The following is a 12968-nucleotide window of genomic DNA, read 5'->3' as shown; positions in this document are numbered from 1 at the left end:
CATGTGCAAGTATCATTACATTTCAAAGGCATCAGTTCCTCAGTGAACCCACTCAGAAACAGTTCTTTTTAAAGACAACAGGAAAGACACATAACCGTCAGAGAGATAGCATGAGAAGTACAATGACAACTCACACTAGAAAATGTCAGCTGTCATTGAAGGCCAGGTTGAAGGATAAATTAGCTCCAAAAAGATAATTACAACAGGCTTTGCCAAAATGAATGCCTGGCCTAACCACTTTGACTATGCTTTTTTATCATGGCTTATTCACAAGTAGTGTATTTTTTTGATGTTATGCGTTTCAAGTACAAAGAAACTCAAAAACTTGGCAATGGTATAAAAATGTAAATGCATTCCCTAAGAAGAACACAATGGGAAGTATAATCTTTTGATAAAGGCAGTGCTTAGGGCAGCCAGAATAAGACAACAGCACATGAAAAATTGCCCTGTGTTGTACAAACAAACATTCTGCATCTGTAGCACTCAGCTCTGTGAGACATCACCACTGGCAGAACCATTTCAACTTAAATTTAAACATAAAACTGTTGCTTAAGTGCCAGCTCTGTGCTGAGGCTCACTGCTGAAGAGAGAGCGAGCGAGGGATTCTGGAGGAGGCGGGGGGATCTGCAGTCGCAGGGCGAGTCTTAGTCATTGCAGCACCTGCACCAACTTCACACGCTCAACTCTTCTTTACAGGGGAGCTGCTGGATCAAACTCCTGAGGAGGGCTGAGCTGGTCTAGCAGAAGCTGAGCCAAGCATCTTCCCTATTGCCCACATGCTACACAGCAAAGAGGACAACGCAGGGTGATTCTCCAAAGGTGGTTCAGTAGAGCACAAAAATTTCCTCTACTTTGAGAAGAAATTTTGCTAAGCGTAGGAGGTTTCACAGCATTTAGTCAGACTGTGAAACAAATATCTATTAATGACTAATATTTAGTTATGATTTTAGCACTTTAATATATAGGAATATCTAAAGATAAATCTTATATGAAAGACCAGCTGCATCCTACTTTCAGTCTTAGCAACCACTTAGCCTCTCTTTACTTTTGGCTCCCATGAGAATAAAACCCCTAGGACCTCTTCTCTTGAACGACAGAAATATGCTTTGGAAAGAACTGAAAACCCATGTCAGTTTAGAAAGGGGCACACCCCTGTCACTACATCTGCACTGCAGACATTTTTCTGTTTGGGTTTTCTTTTGTTTTCTTGTATAAGGCAGCATAGAAAGGACTTGTCATAAGGATTGCTGTATCAATGATTTTCACTGCAAGCACTAAATGTGCTTTTTCTTAACTGCATCTGAAGGAGCAAAAAATAGTTGACAAATTTCTGAATCATTAGCTTTTTGGAAGAGCATAATGAGTGATGTTCGTAGAAATTATGAAAAGAATATATGAAAACTATTCTAGAAATTATCCTCTTCTACAGTCATACCTACAATGTAATTTGAAGAAAAAAAGAACACGAAAAAAAAGTTAAATAAATATATACATACCTACATAATGCATATGTGTGTACCTGAAGATAATATTGAATGTTAAGGTGTGTATAACAAGGTAGTAGTTTCTAGTATGTTTAAAAGGAATGATTTTCACTGTGTGACAGCAAGACAGAAATGTTTGGTGTACATGTGTTTATCATTAGAGATTTTTTTCTAACTGTATTCAGCTATGGACAACCTCATGCTGTTTTGGCCTTTACCAGTTCAAGTCTGTATGTTATGTTTCTCTACATTGGAAGCCCACTATTTTCTGTTACTCCAGATCAGTAACATTAGCCCTGGGGATCCTCAGCTCTGAGATGCACTTCTTCAGTGTATGATGCCTGTGGTCAAATGCAAGTTGTTTGCATTCTACTAGTGGGGTACACCCTGCAATTAAGAAATCCTAATCTCAGAAATATCTATCAGTCATTCTACTCTGAAAAGCCATAGAATAATTAACTTTTATGAAAAACTACAGTAACAATATAGGTGTAAGAGAAAACTATGACGGATAAAGCTAAAATTCTCTCAGTTCCTCTCTGAAGTAAGTTCAGAAAAAGCCTACTACTCTCATGTAAGTTAGATCACGTGTTGTTACGTTGTTACTTCCACCTCTATTTAGCCATTTTAAGCAGATACTTTCCCCAGTTGTAAAAGTTTTAGATGTCTAGTACAAATGAACGGTTGTGATGGACGATAATGTTCTGTGAAATGACTAGAAGTAGTTGGTTGATTTAAAGGTGAGATGGATGCTTGCTGTTCCTAGGATATGGGCATTGTAAGGGTATATCTTCTTTATTGAAGAAAAAAAATCCTATTAAGCGATACTGTATTAGGGAAGAGGCATTTCATGTCCTACTTTAAGTCCACTTTAGAAAGCAATCCTAATGATGCCCTAACCACTGCTAGCAGTCATGAAACTTTACTTAGTACAATTTACAATAAAACAGATATATAACTCTGCAGTAGCACAAAAACAGTGAAAGATGGTAAATGAAAGACGCAGTAACATGAGGCAGGCATATATGAATAAGCTGTGCAGATTGCTTCAACTACCGATGGGACCCTGTGTGCTGGAGAGATTATATCCATGTAAATTAGTGTGCGGTGAAAAAGGGAGCTCAGTTGGAGCTGATTACCGGGCCACTCTCATCAAGTTATTAGACTAATCACCCACCAACATATTTGAAAAACATTCCAAATGCATAAGTAGATCAGCCAGTCTCACATTGTTAATGGGGAACCAAACTGAGCAAAAGCCTTATCAGTAATGATAAAAGCAAACAGTGAACTTAAATTGAATTTACTACTTAAGAACAATGCCCTCAATTCGTATCAGTGATAAGGACCATATTGAGAAATCCACTCACTTAACCTTCTATTTTCTTACTTAACCTTCTATTTTCAGTTACTTTCAATCATAGCCTCCACTAGTTTTGGAATGATGATTCCTAACTTTGCAAACCCTAAATATCTCATAAGCAGAAGTGTTTAATTTGGACAATAGAAGCATAATTAAATTCACAAACATTTGCAGGCTTTCAGTAGAAAATTGAAAATTATCTCAAATATTCCCTGTACTTGGCATCACTCTTGATATTTCTTTTATGATTTATTCCTCCTAACATCTTGAAATCTGCTAATTCTCATCTCTACGCATTGCCTGCATATATGACCTTAATTTGACCTTTGTTAAAATCCTTCATCTGTAAACTTACAATGATGAGTTGTGTGAGTTTTAATGTCAACCAAGTTCTGTGTTTCTGTACGTGAAAATTCAAATAAAAAAGCTAGCTGTAGGAGGAGAATGCAAGGAAACCTTCTTGAAGCTTGAAAAGCAGTGAAAGCTAAATACTGATTATTTCCTTCTTTGTAACTACCTTTTAAGGACTTTCTCCTATTTTTAGCTCGCCTTTAAGCATTCTCCTTTAGCTTTAAGTGTTCCCCTTAAACATACCAGACAGGAGAACTGAATCTTTACTGTCCTCGCAAAAGTCTTTATTTCTTTTTGGATTTAGTTTACATTTTTTCCCTTTGGCTTTGCAAATCCTCTATTTAATATTTCCACACTTCTTCTCAAGTCCCTGTTCCTCAATTTGTCAAGCACTGACTTGCCTTTTGCTTTTCTGTTATAATTGTACCACTGTTGCAACAGTCCTTCTGTACCATAAGCACTATCAGAAGACCTTAGTTCTTTGGTCACTTTATTTTCTTTTTGTTTATTGTCTGTCTCCTTTTGAAAACAGCATGTTGCCATTTCCTGCTACATTATTCTCTTCCATTTCTATTCCTTTTCTATTTTATACTCACATTGTACTATCAACTGCTTGCACAAAAATAACGTTTTAGAAGATCCAATTTTGCATGAGAGCCTCATAATCACAGAAAACATTTTACTATCTTTTCTTAGTTTTAACTACACCTGTTACAAAGAAGCAGACTGCACACCACAAAGCTATGTACACCAGGAGTCTGAGCTGTGTAAAAAAAAGTGTTTCAAAATTCATGTAAAATATTTAGCAAAAAAGGATGTGGTAACAAATCTGGTAGATGAGAGTGACAATATATATCCATTGATGGGGCTCTGGCTTGTGAAGAAAATTTTTTTTTTTTTTTTTTTTTTAATACTCCCCAACATTAAGCTACTGGTATGACCAGGGAGAGTCACTTTAATTCTCTGAGCTTCTGTCTTCTTCCTGCCTCTGTCCTGTCTATACAGACTGTAAATTCTTGGGATCACTTCATATCAGACATGGGATACTAATCTCTGAGTCTCTACTTATTATTAAATACAGATATTAATAGACTATAAAAGAACAGACTTTCTGATATTCACATTGGATTAACTAAAATTATTTACTATTTGTTAATAATAAATTAGTTTTTAATTCTCTTTAAAACTAGATAAATTCTGTTGAAGTGAAAATACCACTATAAAGAAGACAAAGAGCTCTCCAACTGCAAGCTCTTCTCAATTTCCTAAAAACTAAATGTTGACTAAAACAACACTTTTTTCAAGTTAGAAAGAACTTTCCTTGATAGCTTTCCTTGCTAGAAAAATGCTTTATCCATCTAACATAATATTTGATAACTTAAATACATTCCAGATTACATAGGAAAAGCATAAAAAGCACAGCTCTATAGGCAAAGCTTTACTTGCAAACGTAAAGAAGAAAATGGAAAAATTAGTTTAAAAACAAACAAAAACCCCTACTTTTGTCTATTTGGTGTGCACATTTATAATCACAAAAGTATTCCTCTGGAACACTTGAAATCTCAAAAATAATGCAGAAACTAGAATAAAATAGGAGGTTATAATCTGAAAGTAACCAGGTATTCTGGAATTTTCTGCTCTCAATTTTAATGTAACTGATGAAAGAAGCATCTATGATTGACAGTTAAAAGAAAATTTTTTCCACAGTGGAATGAAGTGGATCGATGTGGATTTCAGAAAGGGCCTCCTTTGACATCAGCGTTAGTAATATTATTGGATACTTTTAAAAGACAGCATTTAACAAACGCTGCCCCTCTGCAACAACAAATGACATTCAGTGACATCGTTGCAAAAAAGAGAAAAAGAAAAAACAAGCTCAGCTTAAAAGTTCATAAAAATGTTTCAAAAATCATGAAAGGTGAATTTTCATATATGCCTCGAATATACATTTGACTTAACACTGTTTGCAGGCATGTGGCCTGGCATACGAAACATACATTTAATTTAAAAAGAAATTATGATATAAGTTTATGCAAACTGACAATGAACTTATCCATAATAACACACATACCCATGTTTGCTGCATCAACGGTTTGTGGTGTCTCTGTTGACAATTTCTGAAGGGCCTGTTCACCATCTGTCTTCTCTGGTAAGCTGTTATGTCGAGACTGCTGTTGGTCTTCATCTTCAGCAACAAATGAAATTACACCTAAAACAAATAGATACCAGGTGTTATATTATCCAGGGCATTAGCTTTATAAAACAGACATGCCAGACATGTAGGAGTATTTCCTTAGTTCAAAACTAATAAAAAATGAAGCAAAACTTCCACTGCAGGTGTCAGCCATCCAATTACAATTTATGGTAATAAAAAATACATCTTGAGTGAGTCCAAGGAAATTAACCATTTTTTCTCCCAAAAGTGTTTTTCTACTTACCTGAACACATCAGTAATAGGCACCTGAAAAGATCAGTAACAAGAAATACAAGCAAACCCCTTTTTTAAAAATTATAAAATATGGCGGACAATACTAGTATCTTTCTTTCCAGCACAATTTTCTATGCATAGTCTTGATTATTTCTGTGGGGTTTTTTTAAAACACAGTGTCTCATTGTAGTGTTATACAATAATAAATGTAATAGTTAAAATATTCCTTTGATGCATTTTTGTATTTTATGTTAAGTTGTAATCACGTACTTAGGGAAGATAAAATACATAGAGATTGTTAAATCAGGATTTTTAAATTGTCAGAGTTCTATTTGATAATATAAAATCTAAATTAAAAAAACTAGTATGTACATGGTTCCTTTAAATAACTTCAATGTTATTCTGGAAGATTTGATATACCGGCTTGAAATAAGCAGGTTTTGTTTCTTGCATTATGTGCCTCTGACTAAGAATTTTAAATCAACACAAATTTTTGGAAATACTAAGTATCATTACTATCTTATCTAAATGACTATCCCTCAATATTTCAATACATTCTGGAGAGTTTAAAAGCTGAAATAATATATGTTGCAGGTTTAATTCTTGCCTCATATGTACAATGAAAAACTACTTTGAGGAGGTGACATTTTATGATACTATACAGTAAAAAATTTCCCCATTCAAGATCATTGGAATTTATGTGAAATGGTCTCCCAAAGGGAACTCATGTAACTGTGTTCTATTCAGGGTTTGGGAAAATGATTCATAGTGGAGCTTTTTTAATTTGAAATGGAGAATTAATATAATTTTATGAGAGTCCCAGAACAACTTGATTTGAAAATACCTATATTTAATGGTATTTTTTGTTTCTCCAGCTTGGAGTGGGATAGATGTGTGGTAACAGATCACGCGGCAGCGAGGATGTGCTGTGCTCCCTGAGTAGCTGAATTTGGCATCTCACTAGCGGCAATAGCTAAAGCTAAATAGCAAGGCTCACATGGGACCTGGAAAAGGGAGCAGCAGTGACGGCGAGAGACCGCACCACGCTGGTCACAACAACTGGCCCAGGAAGCCGCCCTGACTTTAGCTGCCAGGAGCTGATCAAGCGTCCCGTACACGTACCTGTACATACCCATCTCATTTACAGGCCTCGAGGCTTAACTTTCTTCCCTTAATCACAGTCTTCTGCAGAAGGCTGCATTCATGCTTCTAAGCATTCTAGTTTCGTTTCATTTCAGGAGGGATCGATATTAATAAAATGGCCTCACAGTTAGTTTTGATAATTATATTATGCTAGAAGGATGTTACTCTTAAAAGAAAAAAGAAAAAAAAAAAGAGGCAAATAAAACATAGATAAAAAGTCAAATGCTACCAGGAAGTCTTGGAAAAGCAAAATTTGTTCATTATATGCTCAATGCTGGCTACACAAGGTGGTAATTTCAACGTGACAAACACTGATGAATTATTTCTGCTAAGAAGGATTACATGAAATTGTTACAGGGAAGCAAGGTTTATCATCTTCACATTGCCACTGTCTCTTTTTCTCTGAAAGACAGCAACTGGGTAGAACAGGTATAAAACACCAAAGTTCAGAACAAAACCAAAAAAATGGAAACAGGCATATACTTAAATCCAGAGAAAGGAATTATATAATTTTAAATTAAGAAATATTAGAATCCCAGATTTTCTACCCTCTGCTGAGAAGAATCTATAACAATACAAATAAAATAATAAACATAAATAATTAAAGAAAAAAATTAAATAGAAAATTTTTTAAAATTCCTATAATTAATCACACTACAGAACCCAGAAATTGTGTCCAATTAAGCAGGACAGTGATTGTAATTTCAGAAAATTATTGCGTATTTTTTTAAGACTCTTCAAAGAGAAGGTAGATGTGCAAGTACAATAAAAAACCCCCAACATTATGGGGTTATGAATGGGAATGGATTCAGAGGAATGCTCAAGATACATAAATATTGATGTAGGAGGACATATTTGATGGCACTAATAGCTAATGGATCTTAAGATAAATACTGACTAATTAATCGGATTTTATGTATCAACATATAATCCTAGTATAATTTTGGTCTATCGCAGCACAATTTTAGAGAGAAGCAAAGTGCAAGAGAAAGACTTCATTAATTTAAAATACCACCCTAACCATCAATATACTTGAAAGACGTCGACTATTATAAGAAAATGAGTTAAAAAAATGCAAAATTATAACTTTAAACTTGATTAAAAATACTTGACTAACTGCTGAAAATCACTAAATTCATAAATTTTAAAGCCTCCTTACAGTAGAGAATATTTTTTTACAGTTCATTTTAAAATGTAAGTAATTTTTCCTTACAGTCCTTGCTTCCAATGACAATGGATGGTTTTCTTTACCAATTGTCTGTATTTCAGAATATTGTATTGTGCATATGTATGTGTGAGAGGAAGAGGGACAGAAGATAAGTGTTCACAGTTTAAAAATTTTTATTTCATCAGTAAGTAGGAGGATGGTAAAACAAACTAACTTTTATGGTTCTGCACAAAACATGCTCTCAAAAGCATCAAAATTATTCACTGAAGAACTCTGAATAATTAATTTTTATTTGCAGAAAATCTTGGAATGCTTGAAAAGTTCCAGAACTGTAAATTGCGACTGCTCAAGATTATTTTAAGTGGAAGAACTATGGTAACTAAAAACTACTTGAATTGCTAATCCACTGTGCTGATAATCAGGCAATCGCAGGATCAAAAAATCGGTGAAGAATTGCACTATAATTGCTGACAGTGAGTTATCCTTCTTTATGGAAAACTGATCTCAAACAAACAGAATTAATAACAATGAGGTTAAAATCTTGATCGACAAAGGTGACCGGATTGTTGTAATATATTCAGATCTCTGCAAGGTGCTCAATTAAATCTGTCAAAGTACTTCAATAAAAAATAATCAATTTTACTACAGATGGCATAAATATTTAAACGCAGTTTATCTGCTTGATCTTAAAATATTCATAAATTGTCTTTCATAATTTTCATGGGCATGAAAGCATCTACAACTGGCTCAAAGCTATTTAAATTTTTTATTGGGGGAAAAAAGAAAATCATTGCTGGCAAGAACTGCAAATAACAAAAAAAATAGTGGATTAATTTCAAGTCAAATATACAATGCAGAATCCTTATCAGTGAGGAAACTTAGTATATAGTTTGCTCTGCATGACTTGAGTCTTTAAACTAAGGCAGAATATTTACCTAGGAACTATTCCTAAGCAGAATACTCTCCTGGTTCGGGCATGAATGTTGCAATTCAATGACCACTATTGAAGATTAAGATAACTGATGATACATAAATACATTAATTTATCCAAATTATGGGCTACAACAAATTCCAATCAAAAGATGTTTTGCAGGATGGGGTAAAGACTTCTAAAAATGAAGAGTAATAAAAAGTCCTTAGCACTCTATGAAATAACAAAAAATACACTGGAAATGTGCAGAAACACTGCATCAAAAATGACACATTTAAAATAACAAAGCAGGTTTACTGTTTTTCATAAGGTTCTGCTGAGCTCGGCTCCTATGTTATGAAAGGGCTTTGATACATTTTAGTCTCGGCTGTGAACACACTGTCATCCTACAGAACCCACTGTTGCTTACGCTGTCTTAAGCAAAGGCAGCAAAGGCAGCAGTATCTTATGTTACCTTATTGATGCTGCAGAGCAACTGATAAATGATCATTTGTTCATGCGTAACAGTCCCCAGTGTTTGGGTGTTTTTATTGCATCTAGCTGCTCAGTCCTGACTTGTGTGTCATACATTATATAACAAGGGATGTCAGTTCCCACCGATTCAGTTGGCCACAGGATTATGCCACCATTAAGTATTTCAGAAAATACCACTCCTCTTCTCAGCTGTCCTTTGGCGTATATATAAAATACTACACTTGCCAAAGCAACAATACAAGTATTCCTAGAATTATACTGAAAATGAATAATTGAAAATTACATAAATTGTGGAGGTTTTCTTTTTGCTGATAGAACATTACTTTAAAAGGTTTCTTGGTGAAAACACCATTGCAAATTTTCTAGCTTTACCACCCAGTGTTTACACATTTTATACAACTTCAGTCCACATATTAATACCGAAGCCTAGTTTTATATTGCTTCAGAGAAGATGCATGTCTTTAAAAGGAAGGAGGCTGTTTTATTTCCCATTAAAATTGTAATTGCAATACCACACGTCAGGCTGACTCATTGGCTATACGCTACAATAGTCCATCCCTGACTCCAATTAAGAAAGCAAGAAATATTCAACTTTTTCCTTTCTGTATAATTTGAATGGACTATTTGAAAGATATGTATTGTACATGACCATTTCCTGGTGCAGAGAGGTAATAAAAGCCCACAATATCCCAATATTTTAAGCAGAAATAAGAACAGAAGGCTATGGGGCCACGGAATGCATCACACAAATATGAAAAGATATAGAAGTGTTTGGCTTGTGGTTTAAATATACGAAAATGGTCTTATTAAGCCTACATCTTAAAGTAGGAGGAGGGTTTTTTACATTTTCCTTTTGTTTTTCTGGCCAATGAAATCAATGTATAGTTGCTGCCTCAGAAAAGTTCCACAGAAGAGATAAGATAAATTAAAAAGATGAGTGTCGTTTACGTAAGCTATAGCTTTGGCAAACTTTTCTTCTGGAAATTTTTTTACTGAGAAAAAAAAGATATTTACTGTAGGTTACAACAAAACTTTACAACCTCTGTTTTGCACAGGAAAATCTCTGTGATGGTATCTGTAAATTCTAAAGAGTATCTGCAAATCCCACTACTTGTTGGTATACTGGCACTAAATGAATTGTTCCCTGCATTAATGAACAGGAAGTAGAGTAAGCTTTAAGACTCATACACAGGAGAAATGAGCAAATGGCAAATCCCGCTGTCAACTATCATTCTTATATGGTTTTGTAGAATTTAATAAAGAGGTGAATAATTTTCTTTCTAATTCTGTCTGTTCTTAATGCGACAATGAAACCATGATACGAAAGTTCACAGGAGTATGCAACTCCAGCTGCACTAGGAAAGATGGAAAGGGTATACCGGGGATCATCTTGCCAGGCAGTGGCATGGACGAATAGAGCAGCTCCCCTTCAGTGACTTCCAGTGATCCAGCAGTGAAGGTATGTCAGAGCCATTCGCAGTAATCAAGCAGCCAGAAGATCCTTCTAACTTTATCTTTATTACAGATGAATTAGACTCAATTTGTTAGGGTACCGCAGTTGAAGAGGAAGTGCTTAAAGCAAAAATATGGACAGGTACTGGCAATATAGCAATGGCTACAAGAACCTACAGAGACAGTTTTCCTCCCATGTGTGATTTTATGATTCCATTGAAATTAGAGCAATCAGTAGATCAATTTGCAGAATTTCACCAAAGAAATTAACTTTTTTTAAAAAAAAACAGAATTCACACAAGCGTTGAATAGAAAACACTTGTTAAGCAAAAAGGTTTAATCAACTCATTTACAGGCTGGAATGTATTAGCATGATCTTTAGCATCTCATTAAAATTGTCCTACAGCTGCAGTCTGACAGGCCATGGCCTGTAACATACTGCTCTTATTCCTCAGTGCAAGCTTCAAAAACTCCAAGTAGCATGGAAAAGTGCTGCCTGCTTGGCACAAATATAGTTAAAAATAAATGAAAGGTGATACATAAAATTAGGAATTAGCTCTCTATTATTAAATTAGCTCTCTACAACTACCTGAAAGGGGGTTGTGGCGATGTGGGTGTTGGTCTCTTCTCCCAAGTAACTAGTGATAGGACAAGAGGAAATGGCCTCAAGTTGCGCCAGGGGAGGTTTAGATTGGATGTTAGGAAAAATTTCTTCACCGAGAAGGTGGTCAACCATTGGAACGGGCTGCCCAGGGAGGTGGTGGAGTCACCATCTCTGGAAGTGTTCAAAAAACATGTGGATGTGGCGCTTCAGGACATGGTTTAGTGGGCATGGTGGTGCTGGGTTAACGGTTGGACTTGATGATCTTGAAGGTTCTTTCCAACCTTTGTGATTCTGTGAGGAAACTGCTTTCCAAAAGCTAGAAAATTTTATGGATAAAAGGAAACTAACTTATAAGTGTGAATTTTTTGCACAAGAAATATTCAAGCATTATAAGCTTTGGTCTGTTCTACAAAAATTCTGGTCTATTTTGCACAAAGCAGAAATAAGAGTTTGATAAAAGATAAAGTAACATGTAGAAGATGCTTTATCAAACCTAAAGGAAATTGCTCTATTACTTAGAAAACAGATTGCTGAAGAATGTTAGCTAGTGCCAGAATCTTGTATGAGATGTTTATTAGCTATTATTTCTATGTTAAAGCTGTCATAGAGCTACAAACCAGCCAATATAATATTAGCCCTCTATTGGAATGCTTCCAAATGGACTTTTGAAAAGAACTGGGTCCATTTTTAGCTTAGCAATCATAAAATAGCAAAAAGGAAAGCAGAAGAAGTATAATTTTGCAGCTATATAATTTTGCAACAAAAAGGACTTTGAATGCAAAGGAAAAACGCAGACCAATCCTCAGTACAACAATCTCTATGGTAAAAGTCCTTTTATGATAATTTATTTTAACATTACAAAAAAAGTACTAGAACACCAAGACTACAAAGTTTTATACATACAAGTTAAGGAGTTCCAACTTGAAATCATCCATCGACACTATGACAAGAGTCTTCAACTAGATATCTAGTTGTTCTTTTTCCCCCACAGGATAAAACTAACTCACTCTGTGGACAGCTTTTGAGCATCACTTTTTATTTTCAACCATTCAACGTCAGCCCCATTGATTATTTCCTTTCCTCTAAAGAAATTCACCAAACTGAATAAAGAGTACCTTCCTTTCTGGGTGTTTAAATTATACTTTACCTGCAGTATCTTGAACCTAGAAAGGATTAAGACTCCTGAGCCCCAATTAATTCCCACTTGAATCACATACATCTAATCTGTGATCCTCAAGCTTCAGGCTGGCTGCTGAAAAATATTAAAAGTGCCAAAAATGCAGATATATCTCAGCTTTGACATTAAAGTTTCCCAGGAGCTGGAAACTGCTTTGGGGAACAAATATGACTTCTCAGCCTTGCACAGTATGAAACAGAGAGACTTCCATTCTCCTTGAGGACACAAAGTAAGGACTTCCTAACTGATGTTACCTTAGATAGGACACCTGGTAGTTAGGTTTGTATCACACCTAACATCAGACAGCAAAATCAGCGTCCACCTTTCAAAGCTGCAACAGTGGCCTTTCTTCTTTCTACCCCTCTCCCTCCTACAGCCACTGAATGATTAGAG

The 12968-nt window shown here is 35.2% G+C and overlaps 1 protein-coding gene across 1 annotated transcript in view; it reads right to left on the bottom strand.

Annotated features, from left to right (window-relative positions):
* Positions 1–12968, bottom strand: part of CFAP47 (cilia and flagella associated protein 47) — a gene marked incomplete at its 5' end in the record, with an annotated part of 409359 nt that overhangs the window by 158187 nt on the left and 238204 nt on the right. The window contains one exon of the mRNA XM_082014136.1: positions 5270–5407. Within this exon, the coding sequence (XP_081870262.1) occupies positions 5270–5407 (138 nt within the window). The remainder of the gene's footprint in view (positions 1–5269; positions 5408–12968) is intronic.

This window comes from Phaethon aethereus, assembly GCF_964289735.1.
Source record: "Phaethon aethereus genome assembly, chromosome: 1".
NCBI classification, from domain to species: domain Eukaryota; kingdom Metazoa; phylum Chordata; class Aves; order Phaethontiformes; family Phaethontidae; genus Phaethon; species Phaethon aethereus.
Note: the sequence above shows the minus strand (reverse complement) of the source record. Positions and strands in the feature narration are given on the sequence as shown.